At 38.9% G+C, this 26,749-nt stretch overlaps 1 protein-coding gene across 2 annotated transcripts in view; it reads right to left on the bottom strand.

Moving 5' to 3' along the window:
* Positions 1-13,450: 13,450 nt before the first annotated feature.
* The window catches only part of OLFM3 (olfactomedin 3), a 51,872-nt gene continuing 38,573 nt past the window's right edge, over positions 13,451-26,749 (bottom strand). The window contains exons 4-6 of one of the 2 annotated variants that reach the window (XM_027892369.1): positions 23,692-23,911; positions 16,438-16,544; positions 13,451-14,788 (exon numbers count right to left, since the gene is read on the bottom strand). In XM_027892369.1, coding sequence (XP_027748170.1) covers positions 14,111-14,788; positions 16,438-16,544; positions 23,692-23,911 — 1,005 coding nt within the window. In that variant the 3' untranslated portion in view covers positions 13,451-14,110. The remainder of the gene's footprint in view (positions 14,789-16,437; positions 16,545-23,691; positions 23,912-26,749) is intronic. The other variant, XM_027892370.1, reaches the window with a different exon arrangement.

The raw sequence follows: 26,749 nt of genomic DNA, 5'->3' as shown, positions 1-26,749 counted from the left end.
AGTTTTTTCTGACTACTCTTAGTACATTGTTTTTTCTTCATGCTGTAACAGTTTAAATTTATGTATGGTTGTACTGTCAATGAAATGTTTATCTATCATATATGCCATATAAAGGTCAGACTAGAAAAATGTCACAGCTTTAGGAGGGAAGGATTAAAATTATTTGTCTGAGCTTAAGTACTGGTGGAAAAAAAAGATATAGATTTGCTGAACTCACAGTCAAAAATATTGTCAACTATAATTTAACTGTATATTCCAGTAATTTCAGTAAGTTATATTAATGAAATGCATAAATTAATCAAAACCAATGTTTTTACAATGCACTGAAGTGAATGAATGGACTTCAGTGTTAGTTAACCTTCACTGTACTTCTTGTTTTATGAATATAATTAACTTTTCAGTGCACATTTAATCTATTTGTCTTATTTATCCTCATGGTCAGTGATGGTCAAGGTATGAAACTTCAGGTTCTCATGTTTTCATCTGTACTGTGATGCTTTCAGCTTTTAGACATATTTCTCTGCATCTCCAATATTTGAAAAAGGCTTGAATCAGTGCCATGACAGATTTATCCTGTGTGCCCAGTGTTTATCTGATAGTTGTAAGATTCTGCATTGTTTCCTGGCAGAAACCACAGTGGGCAGAAGGATAGGTACAATTGTTTTAATTCAGAAAAAGATGCTAGGCACTAAATACAGGTGGGTTTAAACTGTAATACATCTCTGTGGGTGTTCTGTTCAGGTAGTGTTTCCCCACCTCATTGAATCCTGTGTTGTGTTACATCTTGCTGTTGGGTATGGCATGAAAATTCCTTATCCACAGCCAGCGTGGGGAACAAATGCTGTTCTTTGCTGCATCCTAGTCTTCACTGATTTGCTTTGAGATAGTCTGTAAACTATCCAGGTTATTTTATCACCTAATCATCTCGTCTGCTGCTACACTTTTGTTTTTTAGTAGTATGAATTTGGAAACTGCTGAAGGAAAGGGTCTTAAAGCCAGGTACATCTAGAACACTAAGGCAAAGCCAGGAAGGAAATGCTCTTGAAATCCCACACAGTGACACATCTCTTTCATTTCTCATTTAGTGTTTTAGAGCCAAAAGCTTCCTTGTCTTCAGGGTTTTAGCTCCAATGGCACATATTATTGATCTAGGTTTTCTAGGCTAAACAAATAATGTAGGTTTAAATTCAGGTTGATGCTTTTTAAGATGCTTGAATAATCTGATTTATTACTGTACATGGTGTTCCTGTGTGGTGTGACGTCCTCTCCTCTACTGTAATATTTCAGTTGTGTGTTATGTGAATTCCATAAAAGCACAAAAATCCACATTTCTGTCTTATCAATACGGCCGTAAAACTACCTAAACATCCCCCAAATCCCCCAAACATTAACTGAAAATACTTGTTGCTGGCCAATGTGAAGAAACTGGGACAGGTTTTCTGAATCTAAATCTAGCCCTATACAAAGACAGAGCAGTTGGAGTGGCTGTAGTAGGTAGGAACACGTAACATGGCCTATCAAAAGTTATCTCCTAAGGCACACTGCAAATGTAAAATATGAAACTTTCAATTATGGGCAAATCAACATAGAAAATGCCATAAAGTAATTTCTCAGAAAGCTGAAGATTTTTACTAGAGTTGTTATATGAACATCCTCGGAGGGTTTTTTTTCACCTGCACTCTGTGAACAAGAAATATATTTGGCTCCATATGTTTATCTTTTCTCATGCAGCAGAGGTAGACTTGTGCAGCCACCACCGCTGTCTTATTCAAAATAAAATGCTGCTTTAGTATTGGTACTGAATTGAATATATTTTCCAAGGATACTGGATACAAGGATACTTTTCTCCTTAGAAGAAAGAAAGAATAGCACCAAACCCAATATTTTCTTTCCAGAACCCCTGAAGTCATTATTGTGTGTAGCACACAGTTAGCAACACAAGTTCTGAAGCTCATATCAGACTGTAAAATTACTAAATTAAAAAAAAAAAATTCTGAAGGTAAGTTTTTTTAATGCATCTTTCTATATCCTGAATGACATCTTTAATTTTCAGAGTGCTCACAGTATTTTGGGGCAAATCTGATCCAATCCCTCATTCTGCAGTCATGACTATTATGCAAGGTGTAGTAAGAAAAGTGCACATCTCCACTTTTTCTTGTGGTTTGATCTTCCTAAAGTTCTTAAAGGCACTTATGTGATTTCAAATAGTATTGTCAGTAACTTCTTGATTTAGGGAGATTAAAACTAATTTTTTTAGGAATCATTATTATTTTGTTGCTAAAGAACGAGTCAAGAATGATAGCTGATTAGTGCTTTCACAAACATAATCCCTTATAGCATTCTATCTACTTATGCACAGAGCTGCTGATGACTGAATGAAAATAGGATTTAGTGGGATTTAATAATATTCTCAGTAGAAAAGCTTAACTTACTATGCAAGTTCTAGTGGGAATTTTTTTTCCCAAAGATATTTTATAAGCATTTAGATACTTTAAAGTGTACAAAATAGAGATCCAGCTCTGAAGCACAGAAAGGAAGTCCCATCAAAGTATTATTGTATTTAAATGTAGACCTTTACAGAAGCTGCATACTAAACCCACAAAGATAAAATGTGGGCTTATTTCTTCTAAGGCTTTGAATTGTCTATTCTCCTTCTTGTTAGAGGCTACATTTAATACAGTCTTTTAAATTTATACTTGATATAGACCCAGTAAAATAGAATGAAATCACCCACAGCTGGTCAGTGATAAAGAGTGATGGAGTGACCATCAGCCCCGGGCCCTGATCCTCGTCCAGTCCTGAGCCTCTTCCCCAGGACGTGCATTTGTTATCAGCACTGATCCCCAGAATGCCTTCCCCTTTCCATGAGTGACAGATTTGAGGCAGCTGCTGCACCTTGGTGTGACAACACAGATAGAAACTGAGCTGGAAAAGCGACTACTTATACAGGTTTTTCCTTCCAGAAGGTAGCTGTGAAGCTGGTGCACCATTCCCCCCCCCCCCCCCCGAAGGCCTGAAGGGTTGTGAACAACACAGCTGATATGGTCTAGCAACTTCACCTTCAGTAATGAATTATTAACCTGAGAAAAGCTATTTCTAACCTCTGGAAATTATAGCTGAATATAGGATAGCATCTCACATGGTGTTGTTGTGATACTGATGAATGGGTTCTGTAAAATTGAAATAATAGAAGAATTTTTAGAATATTAATGCAGTAAAAGCTGTCTGCCAGATGAGTTAGTGAAATAGCAAAAATTGTTTACCTAGTACAGGTTTGGAGATTCTTGAAGATGGTTTACTGAGCCAGAAAATTGTCTCATAAAGTGACTTTTTGTATAGGTGTTTTCTGTAAATTCATGGTTATCTGCTAAATTACATTCCATGTAATTTTATAAAATAGTTTGAAAGGTATTTATTTTGGCCTTTTCTGCTGAAGTTAGATGGAAGGACCTTGATCATTTAATCAAGAAAATACTTCCTGAGGGAAGGGTAGCTATTTTAGAAAGAAGAGAAAGCCTTAGAAATAATCAGAAAGGTGTCTTCATATATTCTCTTAGAAATATTTCTGTCCATGGTGTTCTAATATAGCGACTTGGAAGCTGAGTAGACAAAGAAGATATTCCCCTAGGACTACTGCTGCATTTTGAAGGATGAAAAACAAACAGAAACACCCCCTCCCCCTGCCTTGGAAACAAGTATTGTCTGGGCACACACCGCAGTGACTGAAGAGCCAGTCATAAATGTGTAGAAGTAAAGGTCAGCTTATCTGGTGGCTAATACCTGTCAGATTATCTGGCTTGTATTTTTCCAAACTGTTTGGGTTTCTTTAAGCCATACTGAGAGAAGGTGAATCTCCTCATGATGCCAGAGATTTCTGTTTCTGTTGGATAAGGATCTGAGCAGGGCAGGGCCACTCGGGAGAATCCCCAGCATGGGGGGCAGGTGGAGTTGGGACAATCCCTACAATGATTGTCTCCTCACCCAAAGAGGTTTACTCAGCCAAATCCATCAGTAGCTCACCATGATCTCACCTATTTATCTATTTTAGCATGCTTTTTTTTTTTTTTTTTTTTTTTTTTTTTTTTTTTTTTTTTTTTTTTTTTTTTTAATCAATGCAATTTCTAAACTAAGTAAAGGGAAAGTCAGTTTGCTGCCTCCTGCTGTCTGTGGTTTTTGCTTTAACATTTATATTCCATATGCTGTGTTAACTTTCCTATAGTCAAGACAGAGGTCTGGAAGAGTTTGTATTTTGTTAAAATTCAACATTCTAATCCAATTTTCTAATTACATCCTGAAAGTACATGGATACTAAATCTTTCTTTTCTGTTTAACCTAATTTCTAATCCAAATCAATGAGTACTGCATTTTTCTACCTCATGAGACACTTATGGCTGTTTTTCTCAGTTAATGTGGCAGTATCTACCTTGTTCTCTGTATTCCCTCCCTCCAGTTTTTTTTTTCCCTACTTAACTCTAGATTATTCCATTTTATCAATCACGCAGCATAACCCACAAACAGTTGTATCAGCTCAAACAGGCTGTAAGTTGCAGCAGAAAGGTGGAAACAGACAGGAAGAGAAACATGGGAAGATGTTTAACTGGATTGACTACTACTGAAATGAAATGTAAAACTATACTCTTTGTAAAGACCTGATGGCAGTCTTGATTCCTGCCAAGTCATTGAAAAAACCACAAATCACTCCATGATTTTTCTGAGTAAATTACTTATCCAATAAACTCACAAAATTTGATTTTTTTATGTTAAGGACAAATAGTTAAAAATTGATTAAATGCTGTAATCTTATATATATTGCCAAAAGACAGCCCAAAGTAACCATTGCTTAATATTATCTGCTTTTGTAAAGCACAAAGTCGCAAAGGGTTATTCATAACAACTTTCATAAATACATGTGTCTTTCTAGATCAGTAATTCCATAAGTGCAGGGAAGTCCAGATCAATGGGATGATGTTTAAATGTTACCTTTTTTATGTTTCTTGAAGCATTGCTGTGTGTTTGTTCTTTATAAATCTGAATGGAAGAATGCGCTCAAAAGTGCTGATAAATGGTTTAGATCTAAATATGTCAGAGATTCATACAATCAGAGTTTAAGGCTATACGGAATAGTGCATTATCTAATCTGACCTTTCCTATTTCCCAGACCATTGGGTTACTCCAAAGCTGACTCCAGTACTGGCTCTTTGTTGAGTTCAATAGCTTGGGACTGACTGAATAAAAACAGAGGTGAAACGTAGAACTCAGCATTGCTGGGTGCAGAAATCTCCTCAGTCAGTTCCTTTATAGCTCCTATTGATATCAAAATGTGTTCTCTTCAGAAATTGTTCCCTCATGCCCCTTTTGAAATCAATGGACAGTGTTGTTTATGTAAAAATGGAGACGAGTGTTTATTGAACTGATATCTAATTGTATCTAATTACGTGAAATGCTAAAGGCCCTTGTCTGTAACTTTTTGAAACACCTTGTGAAAGGGCTCAGAAATTTTACATGAGTGGGCTCAGTAATATCAGTGAAAGATAATTCAGGTGAAAATATTGATAAGAGGACAGACAAGACCGTATTCAAGTATGACAGCAAGGCCAATTTCTATTTCCATATATGTAAAGGTATGCTTTTTTAAATTGGTTATTTGGCAGGCCAGAGGAATCCCCATTTAATAGCAGATGAGTAAGGTATTCCAAAAGAATACAAATTAGAAAAAAAGTTGTAAATATCCCTGATTAGCTTTTCTAGGCCTGCTGTAGCTATCTGCTCATTTATCAAAACTTCTGTAATAAATCTCCCCTATCTTTCTCCCCTAATTCCTGAGAGGCCAGGTGGCAAACATGGGAAAAATGCCCTGTTCATGAGTCTGTGCCACCAAGAGGACTAGCTAGACAGGGGCAGGAAACTCTGGGAAATGACTTACTTTGTTAGACAGAAGCTGTTTACACTGGCATTGTTTTCTCACAAAGCTTATCACAATGTACAGTTTACTTGACTTTACTACAAAGGTTCCTTTGATTGTTCAGGTGAACATTATGAGGAGCATTATGATTTCTCAGGACCATCTGCTGAGAGCTTTACAGTTTCCATGGGATGGACACAGTGCTGTGTGCACTGCATGGTGGGAGCTGCCTGGCCATTGGGGTCCATGGCTGTCCCACTGTCTCTGGCAGGTGCAGCCTCTGCAAGGCATCTCAGATTTTGTTTCAGGTAGAAGTATCTCCATTTTGGGCAGTCTGTCTGACAGTTTTCTTACGTTGCATATCAGATTGTTTTCTGCATGTTATTGCTTCAGGTCCATGCATGAGCTCTTGCCCACAGATGCTACATTCTCTCTAGGCATAGTTGTAAATACCATGTAGAGCTCATGTACAGTCATGTATCTGCATCTATGTCTATATTACCTGGAAAATTGGTTCTGTGCTTTTTCTAAGTGCAATTTGGAAAGGAAAACACAAACCTGAAATTTATGTAGCTCTTTCATCCATCTGTATTTGATGCACTGTATATACTGATTTCTAATTTTTGTCTTTAAGAGAAGTATCATCCTACACTGCGGCATAAAATATTTCTATGTCCATGTGTTTTCCTACTCTTTCTAAATGTGGCAAATAAGCAGTGTTCCATGCTCATTATAGGATTTTGAATTTTTTTTTGAGAGTCAATTGAATGACATAAGTATCTGTTTTCATATGGTATATAAACATCCAACTCCATAACTACCTAGGCATGTAATGCATATTATTATTCAGTAAATAACAATAAAATCAACTGAGCTGGTATTTATTTAGTATATTCTATTGAAAAACTATGGCTGAGTGCTATTAAGCTGGAGCATGCATAGTGAAACAGTTGGGATAGTTTTATTTTTTTAAATATGTTATATTTCACAGTGTTATTGTCTTTCCGATTAGGAGCTCTGCTGTATATGGTGTCATTTTTCTGCTCTGTATCATGATATTGCATTTCTATTAGAACACCAGCATATTAACATTTGCCATAAGAGTGCAGTTTAGTCTTTCAGAGTGTAATTCATTCCTGGGCATAGGGCCAGGATGAGGCCTGTGAATCTTCCAAGTCCTACTTCGGCTCTCAGATCAGTGTCAAAGCATATAAAAATTGTCATGTTTTCTTCCCTCATTTGGCCTGGTGAACACAACTGTTGTTGCATACACTTTGATGAGATTGTGCTCTGAAGTGGAGAGAGCTAGTCCGGAGATGTAAGAACCTAAAACACGTTTGGGTAGGTCCCCGCTGTTCTCCCTGAACTCAGCTGAGCTGTGCTGCAGCTCTTGGCACAGCTTTGCTAAGGTTATGCCCAATCCCTTACAGGGGATTGGCTTGCTTGGAGCAGCTTGGCTGGGATAAAATGCTCTGCACTGTGGCTCATCCTCCTCATGACCGAAGGAAAGTTCTGAAGTCCGGCAGTACTGGAGTTGCTCTAAGTCCATCTGTAGACCTTTGCAGGTTTGCAAAATAAGAGCAGCATAAAAGCAGTTCCATACAGCACCCTTTGGATTCCTTCTTCATGAAGGGAAGAAAGAAACTCCTTATGAAGTGACATTTTTTCCACGGAAACTATTAGAGGCAGTTATCCATGACAGGCATTCCATGACTGAGGATTAATCAGCCACCTCTGCAGTATGTGCCCTGAGTCTGAAACTCGAGGTAACACCTTGCCAATGGACACCGGCCTCCTTAGACCGAAAACAAAATAGGAAAAGCCATTAAAAATCAGAATAAGAGTGTGGGATCTGAAATTTTTGAACAGATACTTGTTTCTGCAGAAGAGTTAATGAGTGATACTGACTTGAGAATTGAAAATCAAACACCAACTGCTGGTGAGCCAAAGAAACTCTGTTAGGTTTAAGCCGAGCAGTTCTCTGTCCAAGCTGCTCAGCCTCAACAAAGAAATTTGTAAAAATGTCCTTTCTTTCCTGACAGAGTGGGAAATGCTCTAAATTAGTGTCTGTAAATTACCTTGCAGTTCTGAGGAGGTGGCTGCTACAGAAATGTCAGGTGGTGTGGTGTGTGCTCTTCCTCTGGAATGAGCTGCTGCTGGAGCTGCAGTAATGAGTTAAAGCAGCTCTCCTGTGGACTTTGCCTCCAAAAGGCACTTGTCCCTTCAAGTGCTGCACTTACAGAGATGGTCCCAAGTAACCATTAATCTGTGATGTCCTTCAAGGTGACAGCAAGCCCAATTCTCCCAGATGAGGGAAGCCTAAATAAATGGCCTGTCTGCATAGTGTGGCACAGACTTGGAGCTTAACTCCAAAGGCATAAGCCCCTTTGACAGCATGCACACTCAATTACTGTGAGGCCTGATTTCCTGGTGATGGAAGTGATCTGACCACCTTGAGGGTGTGATCCAGAAGGGAGAAATGGACGTCTAAACCTGCTGTGGACAAAGATGAATTTAATTTAATGTCTCACCATGGCAGATATGAAACAAAATATTTCCTTTGAAATAAATAAATAACAGGGACAAAAGTTATCTTGAATCTGTTTTAAATTATTTCTGTAGAGTAACCCATGATATACAATCAGTATTGCTTGTGGGCAGTTTTATGAGCACGCTAGAGCTAAATTTTACATAATTGGAAAAATAAATTTACGCCTTCTCCAGGTGAATCTTGCTGTGCTATAAATTTTCTGTGCAGTTTGAGTTCTGTCTGAACAGCCCTTCATTAAACACACTGCAAGATGAAAAGGGTTGGGGCAGGTTTAGGGGAAGATCAATAAGATTAGAACCAACAAGAGAAGAGAAAATGCAAAGAAAAACAAGCTGGAGTGGTTTGTGCAAGGGGCTGATACTGTGAGAAGGAAAATGAGTATTTCTGATCCAGTGGATTCTTCCTGTTCAGGTTCACCACAAGGACTGTGTAAATAAGAACTCAAGCTTCCATATCAAAAGCACAGTAAACCAGACTGTTTTAAGATGCCAGATGTGACCCGTTAGCTGTCATTGTCATGTGTCTTCATATCCTCTTCTGTGCTGGTATATCACCTGCACAATTTTTAGGCAAAACGGTACAATGGACTCCAAACTGGGTCAGAATGCAGTGATCTAAATTAAATGCATGTATAGTGAGCTGTGTTTCAAACTCTGCCATTTTTGAAACAAAATCCTGAGGAAACTGTTTCACTTGGACTGCTGAAATGTTTCAGCGATGTCATTATTTTAACTGGATGTTCCAAAGCAGCAGACACGGGAAAATTCCACAGTTCTTCCGCTGACACTCAGCTGACAAGGGGCATAACAGAAATTCCTGATTCTAAAGAAAATGTGAATTTTTTCCCCTGTCTGGATTTCAAAGACAGAGACAAATATACTCAATCTTTAAGAGGCTGAACACTTCTATGAAAAGCTGGTGCAACTCCTTTTGATATAATTGATTTGTGTTGTAATAGTGTGGATTTCCTCCAGTGGTAATTTTATAGAAAACAGAGTTTTCATACCTGGGGCCAATCTCTACATTTATGAATAATCCCTTCTGACTTGAATAAGAGCTGCAGAAAGGATGTGTCCCTTCTGTTCCTTACCCCTGTGGCCTGTCTGACTCAATAGGTGCTACTTGTGTGAGGGGATTCTGAAGAAAAAGAGAGAGATGTGGAAGCACAGAAGTTATCTTAAAATGCTTACTAAATGCACTGAGTGACAGCAACTGATAGTCTAAAGGAGTTCACAGATTAGAAGACTGGTAATCAGTCATAATACCAGAATAATCAGGTGGATGTTCTATTTGCAGTTTGGGGGAAACTCCTGCGTGTTTTATAAATCTGTGGTCACAGCTATTGCATCTTTCTAGAGCCCAACAAAAGTCATACTACACAAACCAGTCATTTTTGTATAGCTTCCACAACTTGGTGTTGAGTAACTGTCTTTCCTCACTTTCCCATTAAGTAGAAACCCCAGTAATAATTACTGAGGAAACCTCAGCTTAGACGATGGGCTTTTGCTTTTAGTTTTGGCGATAATATGATCTCTATTCTTGGTGGGGAAGTGAGTTTCAGGATCTTTATGATCTGTGGAAATTAGTTTGCGTGCTTGAGTCCTTTGGAGTGTGAGCTTCTGCTGCGATGCACTTTACTCCAGGATGTTGTGGAGCAGGAGTTGGTCTCCTTGGAATTAGTGCAGTGGGGAGCCTGTCAGCATAGTGGGCTGTGATGCAGCTCTGTCCCAAAGCTTTGCAGCTGCAGCCCTCATTTGCCTTTTGTGGAAGAGATGCCCAAATGCTCAGCACATGTCAAGATGCAAGATTCACACCAGGGAATGCTTGGATGGTTTGTGGGAAGAGGTGCTCATCCAAACGATATCCAAAAAATACTGTGACTAGCATAAACATCAGTATGTATCAAAACTCTTTCCTGCCAATTCGTGAACTGGAAAAGAATACAATTTACTGGATGAGTGATTTGCTGTGAATGGTTTATTCATTTCTACTCTAGCAATTTCTAAGCATTTGTTTATTATGACAAATTACCAGGTAACAGGTTTATTCAGGCTGTGGTTTAAAACAAACAGCCTTTGCTGCAGATCCAGCCTGCTCAGCTGAGTGACAGCTACTGCCCCTGAGCTTGTCTGAAAAGGAATACTTTTAGATATAAGCAATCTGTGATTAAAACCTTGCATCAACCTGTCTCACTTAACTATTTCCTTTTTTCAAATTGAATGCTGTCTTTTGCTAGCAGTGACTACAGTGCTGAGGAGCTCCACAGAGTCACCCTGCCAGTGGTCTGCGTGGCACTCTGTGACAGATAGGACAGGCTGAACAGCCTGTGTGTGTAACAATAGACCTGGTAGTTACGGGCAAAACTTGCTGGAAGGGATTGTAAAAGATTATTACTGTTCAGGAAGCTTTCTCTGGGGAGGTTTGTTCTGCCTGTTTTGTCCTGGGGAACAGTAAGTCCATCGCAGGGAGGATGCTGTGGGCTTTGGCGTGTGCCTCGAGCCCATTCCCCAGGCTCCCTGAGGACAGGTGTGCCTGCTGGCTTGGCAGACTTGTGCTCCATTTGTGGCTCTGAGCATCCCCCTCTGCTGCCAGCACAGCTGTGTGAAATGTAGGAATTCTGCTTTGGGTGCAAAAGTGACACAGTCCTTGTCACATGTTTATCCCTTGATGCAGGAGGTCACTAAGATATTAAAACAGGCTCTACAATTAATTTCCTCATGTTTAAGGATAGGTTTTTTTCCCCTCCTAGTGATACCTCCTCATAAGAAACAGCCCGTGCTTCAACTCTAAGAACTTGTAGGTTGCTTCTACTTTATGAAATTTTTCTGCTTGTGCTGCTCAATTATGAAGGCAAAGATTGTAACACAAATTTGCTTATAGAGAGGCATGGTGTTTTCAGCCTTTTGGGAATATGACTATGGAATTTCCAATTTAGCAAAGACGGGTGATCAACACTTTTTCACAGGAAAATGAATGCTCCTTAGCAGGAAGATGTGTTGCCTGATAATGCCTCGCTGTGTTTTGGTGCATTGATGGTATGCAAGCTGTTATTTCATGTTTAAAGCTACTGGAATCCAGCCCATTGTTACTAATTTGGAAGGGCAGGATTTATCCAGGTGTGACAAACCACCTTTCAAAGGTGCCCTTCCTGCCCCTCTTATCCATCCCTCTCTAGCACCCTGTAGTAGTGTCTGTTTCTTTCTCTCCTTTGACTAAAAGGGGTGTTACCCTTTAAAAGGCTCACTAAGTGGCACTGAAATCAGGTGACATTAATCTTCCTGTAAGAATTGTTATCAATTTGTACTAGTGTGTGCATGCTAATTACACAGAATGATATTCTTATAAAGAAATATGGTAGTAATCATTTTTTTCGGATGAAGTGATCCTTGCATCATGACTGAGTCTAATTTATGATGATGCAGTAGAAAGAAGTTTAGTTTCTCAATTGCTAATGTTTTTAGGAATGCTGTCTTGGTGAAAAATTTCTATTTTGTTGAAGTTACTCTGCAGAGAGGAAAGGTTAGGGTTTGCTTTGTGACTTTTGATAAAAATCTGAGCATACTTCATTTTCATAAAACATCCCTGTATGACATATCTTTTTTAATGAATAGTCATATACACTTTCACACATCACACAGAAGGTTTCATTGTCAATACAGGAAAGTTGGTTACAGGAGGGAAGTGATTTGTCTGTTTAGCTGAATTGAATCTCTTGAAATTCTGTGGAACTGATTGTAAGGGATAACAGCTATCATTTCAGCTAGGCAGGAGGGGGGAGATGGAAGCAGGAAAGTAACTTTTCTCTGGTCATGTTGTAATTTGTTGGGTTTTTTCCCTTTATCCCCTTTTAATTGAAACCTAATTAGCTTTCTTTTTTTTTTTTTTTTCCTTTGCAGCCAGTATGAAATAAGGCAATTTGTTCAGCTTTATATGGGGACTTATACTATAAAGCAGATTTGTAAACATAAATAGACATATATATTTATAACAATGAAAACATTAATGAGACTTAAGGCGGTCTCAGCTGGTATGTTGGTAGAACCAGCAAGTAAAATGTCTTCAGAATAGATCTGGCTTTTCCATTTCAAAGGATATAAAGAGGAGTATCTCAGATTTTGTGAGCTTCACAAAGCTTCAGCTTTCACAGAATTTTTTTGTCTTTTTGCATTATGTGAGAGCCCAGCTAATAAAAAATCTTATTACAAGTGCTTAAAAATGTTACTTTCTTTCTCTGTATGCCAAAAGAGATAAATAGCACCTCATTCTTTTTTTCTCAATAAAATGTGCACACTCTCCCCACCCCCTAGTGTCTAATGAGATAGTGTAGCAAGCCACACAGCTTTCATAAATATTTGTTTTTTAAAGGCATCAGTTTTGACCATAAGCAACAATTCTAATGCTGGCAAATCCCAAACCTCTTTCCAAGAGGTTGGCGTTGTGGCCATTTCCTAGCAAGGGCTACCAGTCATCATCCCGGCTTTGTACCTTTTCCTTTGTATGTTCTCCTTGATTATGGTCATCCCAGAGAAGAGTTTTGTCAAAAGATAAATGTTCTTCTATTATGAGTAAGAAGACAGGCAGATTAGGGAAAGCAACTTGACTTCTAGCATTGCTCCTCACTGCCCCAGCACAGCACTCACGCTGTGCACTCACACTCCTGCTGCAGACACCGGCACCAGCCCCTCTCTGCTTCTCTCCTGGAAAGCCCAGATCAGGGAGTGAGCATAAACAAGGGCAATAAAATGGTGGAAGGGAAGAAAGCAGGAGAAACAGGCTGAGGGACAGAGAAGCCAGCAGGATGAGAGAAAAATTGGGCAGGGCAAACAATTGTAAAGCTGAGACGGGTATGAGGCTTCAGTAAGTGCCAGTGGTGAAGAAGAGATCTACCAAGCAAAGCTGAGAACAGGAATCATGCATCTGAGAAGCTACTGGTCTTTCTCAGAAATAACAACCTTTTAGCAGATTTTTACCACTTTCAATTGACCCATAACCAGAACTGCAATTATTTCAATATATTTTATAAAAAATAGTACTTAGTTTACTTTCACATAAGTGAAGAGATACAATTGCACAATGGTGGTTACAATGGTAGAAATACATACTGTCGATAAAATGTTTGCAAGAGATTTAAAAACATACTGTACAGCACCACATCTGAAATTGGGTGATGGCAAAATGAATCACACTCCATGTCTAAGTAAATTAAATTCCTAAACCTTTCTGAATAAATAAAAAAATACAATGTGCAATATGTGTCTGACACTACCAAAATGCTTCCTGAAGTTAAGCAATAGATTAAAACCAAAAAATGAGGTAAAAAAAGACATTCATGCATTTAAGCCAACATTAGTCTCTGACTCTAAAATAAGGCAGATCATAATCTTTTAAAAACTGTCTTTAGCCACTTAAATCCACTTTAGTGCTTTTCAAGACAAGGTCTTGACAGACCTTGTAGAATCATGAGTTAAGATGCTTTTATTTCCGACAGGTCATATTTGACAGGCTCAGCCATATTTGAAATGCATTACATAGTAGAAAATGTTGCTTTTCCTTAATGAAGAAAGAAATGTAAATTAAAAGGAACTGAGAGAGATGGATGCTTTTAGAGTTAATCACAAATGAGACTGCTTTGACGGAGGGAGGTGAGGGAAAGAAAATTATGTGTCATCTTCGGTTTTAATGACGTGGAAGAGGGTGACGTTAAACAGGACTTGATGTCCATTATTCCAGGCATAGAGAGCTCTATCTCTTGCATTGTAGTCAAGCATGGATATATGGAAATACTGATTATGGAAAGGAATGTCTGTGTACTCGTAAGTGGAAGTTTTTGTGGAATACGAATAGTAGACCTTGGCTCCTGTTAAGTGAGAGTTAGTAACGTACAAGGTGCCGCAGATCATGAAGGATTCTCCAGCGCTTCTCTTTGGGTAACCTGTGCTCCAGCTCTTCAGCACCTCCAGAGTATCCTGGTTTAGCTGGCTGATGACAATGTTGCCTGCGTTCTGGTTGGTGGCATACACAGCCCACAGCCCGATTTCATCTGCCATCAGATCAATATCAGAGAAGCCCCCCCAGGTGTAAGGGTAGACGTTGTGAAAACCAGCGTACTCGAGGCTGCGCTGTGCCAGCACCCGCCCGGTGTCAAAGCTGTATTTGATGATGATGTTGCTCTGATACTTGTTGAAATACAGGGAGCCATTGTAGACCACGTGGTTGGTGCCTGCCCATTTGAATGGAAGGTTGTATGTCCTTGACTCGGCCCCACTGACAAAGTCTGCAATTGATTTATATTCACGGACAATTTTATTGTTAGTGTAACTATCCATGTACCAGACCTGGAAAGAAAACAAAGACTGGGAGTAAACATCTGGAACACAATCTGTGGTACATAAGCATGATATGGCATGATGGATAAATTGCAGGAACAGAGGGAAAACAAGTTTTAAATACATAGCAGGCTATCAAAGGACAATGCTGCCCACAGTGCTGTTACAAAAGCAGGAGGAGCTCTTGAATTTCTGAATCAAAACTTACCTATACAGGTGAACTTTAAATATAACTGTTACTAACTACAGTGTCTGCGTTTTCAGAGAAATTTAATTTTGGATTGTTCAGTGTTTGGGTTTCTGCTATATGAGGCTTGCTTAAAGATATTCCTACAGACTAATAATCTATGGTACGCGAGCTAAACTTGAATTTATACTTAGGAATAAATATGGTTGAATTTTTTTCAGCTGAATCTCTAATCAATGAAAAATAGTCTATTATTAGTAAAGAAAACAATAGCAATGAAACCAGTAAAGTTTATAAACCATTTTTTCCCCTTAAAACAGAATCAGTACTTCTATTTAATGTGCTGTATGTAACTTCCATTCCCCAGTTTTTTCCTTCATGCATTTTGCCTTTTCTCCTTTTAGTTTGTCAGAGGACAAATAAAATCCTGACTGAAAAAAAAAAGCAGAATGATTTCTGGAGGGTTTTTTATGCCAATTTCAAAAGTGACATTAACCAAATATTTGTATAAACACCAGTTCAGCCTCCAGCTGCCCATTACTGGGTGCAAGGAGGGGTTTGCATGGTTTGCATGCACAAGTAGTCTGTGTGTTGCTTGAAGAGGGTGGCAGTGAGGGGCATGTGGTGGCTGTCTGGGGAGGGGGTGGCAGGGTGTGCTGGGAGGGGACCACATGGGGAGCAGGTGCTGATGGAGACAAGAGCTCATGGGGGTGGTTCTGGAGCAACCACTGGTGCCCTGAGGTATCAGAGGAAACTTCTTCAGGATAAGATGGGGCTGAGCAGAGTTTGCTGCTCTCCTAAAGTTGAGATTTCTGAGTAAACGTGCACAGGCATAGCAGGCAAGACAGAGCTGCACCCAAATCTTTAGTTATTGCTATTTGTACGCTGCCTTTGTTTTTTTTCTGTACTCTAAAAGTTAATGTTGTGGATCTCATACAAATAAAACTGTGTTTTGATTTCCAAACCTCTTTGGAGAAAGCACCTCCTTAAAACTGTGTCCAATTTGAGATCCTATTTTAGATCCAAACAATAACGTAACTTGGATATGATGCAGAAAATGACCTGAATACAGCTTATATGGGGCCTAATCCTGTAAATTTTAACTGTGCTGAATTACAAGTCATGCTCTTGAGTAAAAGTGTGGATGTTTGTTTTACAGTACTTGAGTTCTTAAAGACACAAACTCAATTAAACACGTTAGGAGATGAAAAGGAAGTGTAGTCCGTTCAGAGAGACGTTTGCCATCCCTGAAGAAATTGAAGGCATAAAGGTGCTTAGCTAACTTTTGTCTTGGGATGTTTTTGTGCAAACACTGTTGCTTTTTCTCTGAAGATGTTTAAGTGTGAAAATGACTGAAGTAGAAGAAACATTCTTGGGAATGTAACTTCCTAGGGGGAAAATTACCTTTTTAATGATTAAAACCAAGTAAAAAAAAAAAGGGGGCACAAAGACAGTAAGTGCCTTTACATACTCGGTTATTTTTCTCCGATGCCAATGGATCCGTCATCCAGGCTCCAAATCGGGTTCCGGATATCTTCACTGTAATGGGGCCTGTAATTTTCATCAATTTACCGCATGCTGAAATTAAAAAATACAAATGTGTTAATGTAAATAATTGCACAACTCGCCTTGACATCAGTCAGAGAACAGGATCAATTGGTCTAAACTAAATTGTGGCTCCAGGGGATTCAGTTTTATGTTGAAGATGGATTGTCATCTTCACTGAAGGAACTTTTCCATATCTTCTGAGCTGAAGTGAAGAACACCTAATGATAAATGAAATGAAGACATAACCCTCTGTCACTTTTGCCTTCAGGAAGTTCAGTGCAAGGCTAGGACTGATGGATGTTTCAGTTTTCCATTGACCAGGGTAAGAGGGTGGTTTAGGGCAGACAGGAAAAAATAAGCTTGCACACAAAACTTGTGCCTGACTGCCCTGTGGTTGCACACACGCAGCTCCAGGACTGGGGGCTGTCTGAAGAAAGTATGAGAATTACTCAGCAAGCTTGGCGGTACCACTTGGCTTCTGATTCATTAGACTGCCTCATATTAGACTGTCTGGGAGGAAATAATGAAAGTCGATATGATCTTGGGTGCTGACCTTCCTAACAATCCAGAAATCTATATTTTAAGGGACATTAATAACATTCCTATTAGCAACAAGCTCCTGGTGGAATTCATTGTATTTACCAGGGATTAATATCACGTAGTGGTGTGCAGGTGATTAGGTGAAATATTATGGTTTTACAGAAAAGATGTTCCATAAGAATGTAAAAAGAAGTGAAATATTTCACCAATTTTATTAAACTAAAACTAAGTACTTCTTTGCGCTACATGGTTGTGCTCTACTGTGTAACCCTACCTATCTAGGAAATGTGGAAAACAAACTGTATCTGGTGTTGAGAATGAATTTATTCAGTTCAGGAGAGGGTCACATTAAGCCTAAAGTTTCTACTCTCTGTAACTGCCCAGGAATGTATTGTGCCAGCCTCTTTTAGTCACTTAGAATGGGGTTAATGCTGTGGGGACAACTCAGATGCTGCTTGTGGAGTTTTTGTTCACAGCCAATTGGAAATGAAGATAACCGAATGCATGCCGAAACCTCAATAAGCAGGGTAGCCTGTGTCTATTTTCTTGGTCAATTAAAAGGCATTATTATTTACAGATCTCAATCTATGTATGTTGTAATATTTTGAAGATATTTTTGGAATTTCCTGTTTTAAAGGATCTTATAGGTTTTTTGCAGTTGATTATCACAGCACAGATTTTTTATTCTGGTTTTCTCTGTAGATAGGCTGCTATTATTGTGTGCTGAGGACTCTTTTTCTACAGCTATGAACTGCTATTAGCTTGAAAGGTAGAGGATTATATCCCATGAGCGTGAAAGCTTTTATTTTTAGATGGTATGTTAGTAAATAGTCTCAGAAATGGGCATGAGATACACTCAAATCTTCAGAAGGGTTAACTTTGGAATTTGGAAAAAAATTATCAAAAAAATAATAAGTAGAAAGAAACTGGAAAAAAGAATTACTGCTGAATTTGTAGTTTTAAAAATAATTAAAATACAGTGAATGTATGAGTTATAAGGTATATACTAATTTGTGCCTTTAAAACACAGTATTTAAATTAGTAGGAAAACATAAGCAAAGAATTTGGAGTCTGAGACACTGTTTCTTCTATCAAAAAAAGAAATTCAGGAAGTTAAATGTGGAATTATATACGAGTCGTGAAAGTTTGCTTCTGAATGGACAAACCTTGTGGAAGGGGCCCATGGCAGAGATATGAGGGTGCCCTGAGAGCCCAGGTTTGTGCATGGGCTGGGTAATGCTGGGTTGGGGCAGGTAGGGCAGGGTGACAGTGTGCCTGCAGTCAGTGTGGTTGGGGCAGGCAGGGCAGGGTGACAGTGTGCCTGCAGTCAGTGTGGTTGGGGCAGGCAGGGCAGGGTGACAGTGTGCCTGCAGTTTGCACTGTGTGGCTGGATGAGCAGTGCGGGTCAGGGAGAGGTGCCGGGGCCAGGCAGGGCCAGCGCTCTGCCAGTGCAGGCACAGCATGGGGGGCCGTGGGTTGGGTCCCCCAGCCAGGGCAGGTGTGTGACAGCTCACAGCTTTGTGTGTGTTTGTGGACTGGGGGGAGCAGCAGGGGCACACACTGAGCTCGAGGCCCCACATCTCCAGCAGGGGAGGTGTAAAAGTAGGTGGTGGGTTTGTAGGATGTGCCAGCTGCTGGGGGGGGTGTGTGTGTGTGCACACAGCTCTGTGGGTGTTGTGCACGTGGTGATCCATGTGTGACTGGAGTTTTTGAGTCTAGCCAGAGAAGGGTGTTCAGAAATTTGTGTAAGTGTCTAGTATTAATGTACCTCTGCTGCATTACTCCTATTTATCCTGAATGTAGAGTTCACTGCCAGTTGAATGAACCAACCTGCTTTCCCCTGTGACAGGAGTCAGATGCTTTTAGAGAATAGTCTTTTAAAATGTATTGAGATGCTGTTCAATGTGAAAAAAAGAGATGACATTGTACTTCAGCCACTGAATTATCAGCAGTTTGAATCAGGATGTATTTATGTGATCAATTTTTTATTCTCACATAACGTGTAGTGATCAAGAAAGGAAGACTTTTAGGACAGCTGCTGTATAGCTGAGGGGCTGCTGACTGAAAAAGTGACAAAGCTTCTCTTTTCAGTACAACAAAACAGAGCATTTTGTAAGAGGCATGAGGATTTTTTCCCTCCTGCCCTACAGTATGAGCCATCTTTCCTTTTCCTTGCTCATTACACAGAATCCCATGGATCTGCCTATTTGTGTTATAATTTGATAGAACTGGTATTTAAGACTAAGGAGTAATACTACAAGTACATTTTCCATATATGGTAAGTTATTCCTACTGTAGTGATAATTCATATCCCATTATCTGTAAACCTCAGCAGTACCTGAAGTCTGTTCACAGCATGTACAGTAGAAAGGATGCAGCAGAGCTGTCAGTGCCCACCCCAGTCTCCTTACAGTTGAAAGATCCTTCAGCACAGGAGCTTAATATATGAAGTCTCTGCTAAAATTCTAGTCATTTAAGTCTAGTTGCAGACAGCCTTTAATAAAATTATTGACATGATTTTTAAAAATGGGAAAATATTATTTACAGTTGTTTACCCTCACCCTTACTCCGGGTGTGGATTGTTTCTAAATCTCCCTCTTCTGTAATCTGCAAAATGTTCAGGGCCAAGTGCATTCATGTCACCTGTCTTTTGAATAGTGGCAACTCCAACCAAGCAGTTAAGTCCTTTCAGTTCAGAAAGTACTCCTTGAAAGAACAGGACAAGGCCCCAGACCAAGTCTTGGTTCAACGGTCAATCTTGATAAATCATCTCACGCTGTTTTAAACTGTTTAAGTCTGCACAAGTAACTTCTGTAGAAGTAAATTGTCCCAAATATTCCACAAATCAACAGGCTTGCTTAAATACTGTTCTTGTGAATACAGTGAACCTATTGCTGACAGATGATGTAGAGAAATGTGACACTAGGAAAAAGCAATTGAGGCCAAATTTTCCTCCCCTTCTCAATGAAATTCATCTGACCTTCAGTTCACACTTTACTATGTCAAACTGTCAGCCAGTCCCCAATGCAGTTGCTTCCAGTGTTGGATCAGAAGTGAACACAATTATAAACCCCATAAATCTAATTTCTCATTCTTCAAGAGAAAGGTGGTGTTGCTTTCTCCAGTTCTGTCTTTTGGAGCCCTACCTTCAAGTGTGTCCACCCAGTTGTTACAGCAGACCTCTAAAAACTGGCAGAATTGGAATAATTTATGTTTTGTTCATTATAAAGTAGCAAGTGTGCTGTCTATGCTGAAGTGTTATTGACTTACTAACACGGTGAAGTAATTTATTCCAGCTGAATATCACAGCATTTTGATGACACATTACTACAGTATGCAGTTTATGAATCTGTGTAACATGGAAATAATTGGTTATGGTGACTTTATAAAGATAATTCCCTTCCAGCTTGCCCAAGCCTGATCTTGCATTTGATACAGAAATTAAATGAATGACAACTCTCTCAAGAGTAAAGCTCAATATAATGTCTAACAGTTCACTGACAAAACAAGGCGAGTTTCCTCTGTGGTTTTAAGCACTTCCAACTTTGCATTCAGTCCAAGAAATTTCCCTTATCTCCCACTGAAGTTGGTAACAGCTTCTTCTTCTCTACTTAAGTGTAAAACATGTTGATCTAAAGCCAGTCTGTATTCTCAGCTGCAGAATGAACCCTTTAACTCTTCGTGTGGCTATACTAAAATTGATCCTGCATGCTGAGGTTTTTTGCTAGGGAATGGCAATACTAATATACTGAAAGCAGGATCATTTACTTAACATTTTTCTGGCATGGCAAGTCTTGGAGTCTGAAATGAATGAAGATTCCAATTAGTTTTCAGCTGTGGCATTTCTTTATCTCATTTGGTATGTAGAGAACTAGAGCCCGGACAAATGTAATGTGAAATGGGAATCACTTCTGGACTATGAATGTTCCACAGCTGTGAGGTGGTGGAGAGTTAAAACTAGTCAGTGCATTTTTTTTCCCCTAACATGGCCAAAGCCTCCTTTCCACCCCTTTCCTTCTGTTTTGGTTTATAGCAATATAGAAATTTAATTCCCTGACAGTAGAAGGACCAGATGCTACTAAGAATATAGGTCAAATGTATCTTCATACTAGCAAATGTTAGGAAGTTCAGGTACACTAAGAAAAATGGTAGCCTGACTTATTTTTTCCCCCTCATTTCATTAACACATTATGACAAGAATAGGAGGGTTCCAAGCACACTGTGCAACCTGCACTCTCTCATAAATGTACATGTCCTTAGAGGATTGCCAGCAAAGGACCCATATGCACGTGAGTGTATGTGAATTTGGGGTGTGTGCAGTCACATGCACTTCATGTTTAGTTGCATGCACCCTTTTAAAGCTTTGTGAACAAATTTCTCAGCGACTTCTTCCTGGATTTTCTCTTATTTCACAGAGAAGAAGCAAATTCCAGTCATCACAACTGTTGTGGTAATCACTAAACCTCACCGAAAGTAAGACAACTGCTCACTATATGTTGATGATGTTGAAAGTGTTGCCAGTGCAGATGGAAGATCCCTTGTAAGTGGCCAGGACAACATAAATAATGCATTATATGGCTGAAAAACACCTGCTAGGGAGAAGAATGGAAAATAGCTATTGCACATGCTGATTAGGTAATTATATGGTGAAATGCAACAAAATGTGTGAAAATTGCAGCCAGATCCTGTGGCAGCCTTCTGCTGCCAGAGGCTTCTGGCCATCAAACTGGCAGGGACAGTCACAGCTGGATCATCCCCAGCGTGGTGAATGTGGCTGGGAAGGAGGTGCAGGCACGAAAGCTGTTCTGCCCTTACGCTTCCTGATCTGAACTTTCAGGAGTTACAACAGGCCTGACTGAAGCTGGTTTTGCTTTAAAAGGTACACAGGGATAGGCGAAAAAAACAGCCAGTCCCTTAGCAGGTGAGCATAAACGTCATTTAAGCATCTAAGACCAGGGAGTAATGCCAATAAGGATGAAGGAATCTGTGTTAGAGCTTGAAAAGATCCCTTTTGATAATGGATATGCTTAATAATTTATTTTATACAAACATTTTCTCTCTACTATTAATATATGTAATTTTAATAGGACTTCTTTCCGTTAGGTACATCAAGGGAAATAGAACGTGTTGCAGGAATTGAGGATAGATAGGATGTGAATAAACCTAGTAATTCTGTTGTTTAAAATATATCTCACACTGTAGTCACTTCACTAATCAATATTACAAGATGGCGTAGAAGCAAAGAAAAACAAGATACTCGTTAAAGATAAACTGATGACTTTTGGTGTCTAATAACTTACTCTAATCCTCACTATCGGAAAATACTGTCTATTCATAGGAAGTTTTTTGCTCTTGTATTGCAACACAGATATTTTCTCCTGACTGTCTCTTGTCAATGCAGTAATGTGCTATTATGTGTGTGTACTGAGGGGAAAATAGGATCATAAGACATTTGTGTTTGAAGAGGTCTTTCATGTATTTTAGTGCATCGTCACTGTGCTATTTCCAGTGTAAAATAAAGAAACTGGAAATAAATAATTTAAGAGGTTAACTTAACCTAGATTTTTCTCATTCCATTGCATCACAGAAATAAGGAGGCTCTCCTTATCTGTCAACAAGATATTTAAGGTCATGTGTAGCACTTAGAAGTAAACATCCCACACTTGATAACTGAGACACCGATCACAGGACTGACCCTTGGAATTTCTGGTTTATTCATGTTCAGTGTTAACTTACAAAGTGTTTTTCTTAGAGGGGCTGGATTGCTGCAATAGTGATCCATTCAGGAGTCTCAGAATGGATGGACAGACTGGGGAAAGGGGACACTGCATTGTGTTTGTAAGGCAGGTAGGTGCTGCTTACCCCTCCTGGGGGAATGGAAGTTAAGGCTGACACTTGAAAATGATACTTCAGGCTCTTAGTTTTGGTGGCTGATATTGAGCTGGCACTGTTTTCAGAGATGCTCGATGTTTGACCTTTTCTAACTAAAGCCAGCATGTGAGCAGCCAAATGGAGACTGCCTGATGCAAATCTAGTGAGTGCTCGCTGGGTTTGTTGCTGTGCTTCCTACAGAAATAGTACTTTGTTCCCTTAAATTAGGTGCAATGCTTAATTACATTGTAATGCAAATTGGAGAATGGCACACCTCTCTTAGTGCTAATATTACAGGTCTAAACACAATACAGCCAGAGTGGGCTCTCAGATGTCACAGCAAAATGACATGGTTCTGATGTGGACATCTCAAAACTAATTTCATTCTATTTCTCACTAATTTTTTTACACTGTCATTCCAAGGGTGACTCTAGTAGCAATGTCTGTCTGAACTTTTTCAATAGAGTATTTGCAGCTCTCCAACTGGTTTTCAAAACTCTTAGATTTTGAAATTGCTGTCTGTTATAATTTTCCATCTTAATTCCTTCTGTATACAGTAGGGCAGGTCATTATCTAAGATACACTGGCACAAAGTAACTCACCTTAGCTTCAGTTACTCTTGACTTTTATTAGGGTAGCGCAGATCAGAATGTAATGTGTAGTCTTTGATCAAACAAAAATACCCCCAAAACTTAATCTTTTTTAAGAGAGACAACTAAAAGTACACAGCCAAGGAACCAAATTCGCCATGAACTTGTTAACTTACTGAGCTTTTTCATGCAGTCCCGGAGCCTGGTTTCTAAACTGAGTACACGCTGGTGGAGTTCGTCATAGTCATAAGCACCAATTTCTTCCTGAATCCCAGTGAGCACAGTAGACAGATTCCTAATTTCCTCCTTGAACTGGGTAATTAATTTGGCATCAGTTTTGTATTGTTCCAGAACTGGGATCAGTGGCAGGAGTTCATCCATCTTTTCTTTCAATTCCTGTTAAAAACAATTATATGTCCATGAGAGCGGTTTAAAGGAGTTCAATCCCCTAATTTCCTTTAATGTAATGTTTATGCTTGATTACTAAAATGACTTGGAAATGATTATTTGTTTTAGTTACAGACCTATTACTAGTCTGTTTTGAATGTCTCAGAAACCTCAGACTTAATGGTAATAAGCAGTAGATAAAATGCATGAGAGAATTATTTTTCTACTGAAAGGAAAAGATTACCTTCCAGTGGATCTCAACCAAACCTGTTGAAGATCTGACTTCCCATCTAGAGGATATAAACCCCCACTAAGCATGTCTTTCTTCAGAAGATGGTTAGGCCTGAATGCACAGTAGTGTTCAAGGAGGTCATACCAGGTTTACAGTGTTGTCATACTTAAGATGAGCTGTTAATTTCTACTTAATTCCTTAGAAATTCTTTAGAAATACTAAATTAATCTTTCTCTCAACATGTGTTGAGCACTGTTCAGTTGTTCCAGCCACAGTGATATATGCCTCTTCCTTTTTAAGTAAAAAATCCATAGTTCTTAACTGTGATTTGTATTAGTCATCCTGCTACATCACTAGGTGCCTTCAAACTTCCTCAGTTCTCTCTTTTCTGGACTATCGTAAATGATTTCTTTTTTTTTTGCCATACGCAGTTATTGTTGCGTGGCCAATCTTAAACATTGATTAAATAAAATAAGGCTCCACTTTGGAATCTCAGATTGCCACTTTATCAGATTTTTTGCCAAGTCTCATACTTTGAGAATTTGTCTTAGTTTGTAATCTGTATTGGCTGCCCATTTTTAATTTCTTAATTATTTTTTTTAAATGCACTAATAACAGGGGCTTTATTAAATTTAACCTAATTGTTTGAGGTGGTTTTCTGTTTTGTTATTGTTCTGTAGAAAACTTCAAAGAACCCACAGTCAAAAGGTCTCGCTTTGTTGAAAAGTAGGCAGGTTTGTCCCTGATTTATCATCTGTATGTAGAAATTTGGAAATCTTTTTATAATATGTGGGAACAGCAGGACTTCCATAAGCAAATGCCAGAGAGACACGAGGAGATGCCAAGGTGGACAAAACAAGGCAAAGATGGAAAGAAAGCTCTGTCAGGTATTAAGTGCATTAGGTGGTAACAGAGATTGGGAGCAGTTAAGGGCACAGGGGTTATTGAAAGGGTTAAAAATCAATATCTGGAGCATTCAGCAAGTTAAAAGGGAAAGCAGAAGAGAACTAAATGGAAGGCCAAGCACCAGAAAGAGGCTGAGTAGCAAATGTGTCAGAGGTTGCTGTGATCACTGAGGTGCAGAGACACGCACATATTTGCTACACCACTTGTCTCAAAAGATGCAATAAACAGGGGAGGACATTTCCAAAATAAATTACACGAGAGTGCCAAATGCATTTTTGTTAAGGAGATATGAAAGAAGCTGATAGGCAGGGTCAGCATTTGGGCTGCTTGAAGATCTGTCTCTGAATTTGTGCCTCTCAAATGTGTTCAAACACAGCTTCAGAGTTCTGCAGTATCTCATCACCTAGCTAACATACCCATATTGTCTTAACAATTTTTTCATATTGGAATTACTATTACCTCAAAATAAAAATTTGCATGTGTTTTTATGAGTATATCTTGCACACAGGTCATCTAAATAGCTGAAAAATTGCATTTTAAATTATCAGTAGGTATGTCATTGTACAGGCATTTGAGAGTATCAGTTCTGTTGGTTCTGTTCTCAGGGCTACGGTAGCAGAATTGCTGATATGGAAAAGAAGAAGTGAGAAGTCTTCTTGTTTGCAGCTCAAATTTTTTTGGTCAGTTTTTATTAAAAGCTTAGCCTGAACCTACTTTATGCCCGTTAAAATGAATAGTCATTTTTTTTCCTCGATGACAAGGGGAGTAAGCTTTGTGAGAGAGAAAACAGAGCTCCAGAAACCAAAGTTCTTGTTACTTCATTTTGAAACCATGAATTTGGGCTTTGGTTCTGTGGGGCAGTGAACAGCCAAAAATCATGGGTCAACCATAATGGGGAAAAAAAAAAAAAAAAGCAAAGCTTGTAACAACACAGGGAGATAAAATGTCTTCAAGAGAATTAGTGAAGGCAATGAGTTAACTTGCTTTAATTTTTTGTGATAAACAGGTCCCTCCTGCCTGGCATAAATACAGATTTGACTGAAGAATGACCATATGATCAAGTGTGATCTGGATCAAATTTGTACTCTTTGGGTCTGATCAATATGAAAACACAGCTTTAGAAGATTTCATTTCAGTAAATGATATAAACTTGGGTTTGGCATTTTCATGATAAATAAAAAATTGTTTTCTTCTGACACTCCTAGCTTGTTGCTATGATGAGTGGTACAAGAACTAATTTGTATTGCAACACCAATAGGTGGTAAATGGATTCTGGCACTTCAAGCCTGCTGATATAAGAGGTCATGCTACATCCAGAATGAATTTCTTTGTCTTGGGAAAGATAAAGCACTGGAATTTTAGTAGATCAAATTTCAGAAAGCCAGCAGCATATTGTATTATGTTGACCTTTTAAATTATTCTATAACTTGATTGGCTGGAACTCTTTTGTACTCCAGGCAAACTGTCAAACTGAAGTTAAATGACTGGCCAGTACAAATACCGAATATTTAAAAGGTTAAAGTGCTGGAGTAATCTGCTACCTTTGACATTGTGTATCAGACATTCAAATTGTGATATTTTGTTCCCAAGGAAAACTATAATGAGAATACAGAATATATAATGGCATTATACAACAAATGTGTTGTTACTGTGGCAATGAGGGGTAAAAGGCAAAAAAGGTAGAGATGTTTCTTACTACCTAAAAATAA

The sequence above is a fragment of the Empidonax traillii genome, unplaced genomic scaffold, assembly GCF_003031625.1.
Source record: "Empidonax traillii isolate 1590-97213 ecotype Southwest subspecies unplaced genomic scaffold, ASM303162v1 scaffold347:size1123457, whole genome shotgun sequence".
Lineage (NCBI taxonomy): Eukaryota > Metazoa > Chordata > Aves > Passeriformes > Tyrannidae > Empidonax > Empidonax traillii.
This window is presented reverse-complemented; position numbering and strand designations above follow the sequence as displayed.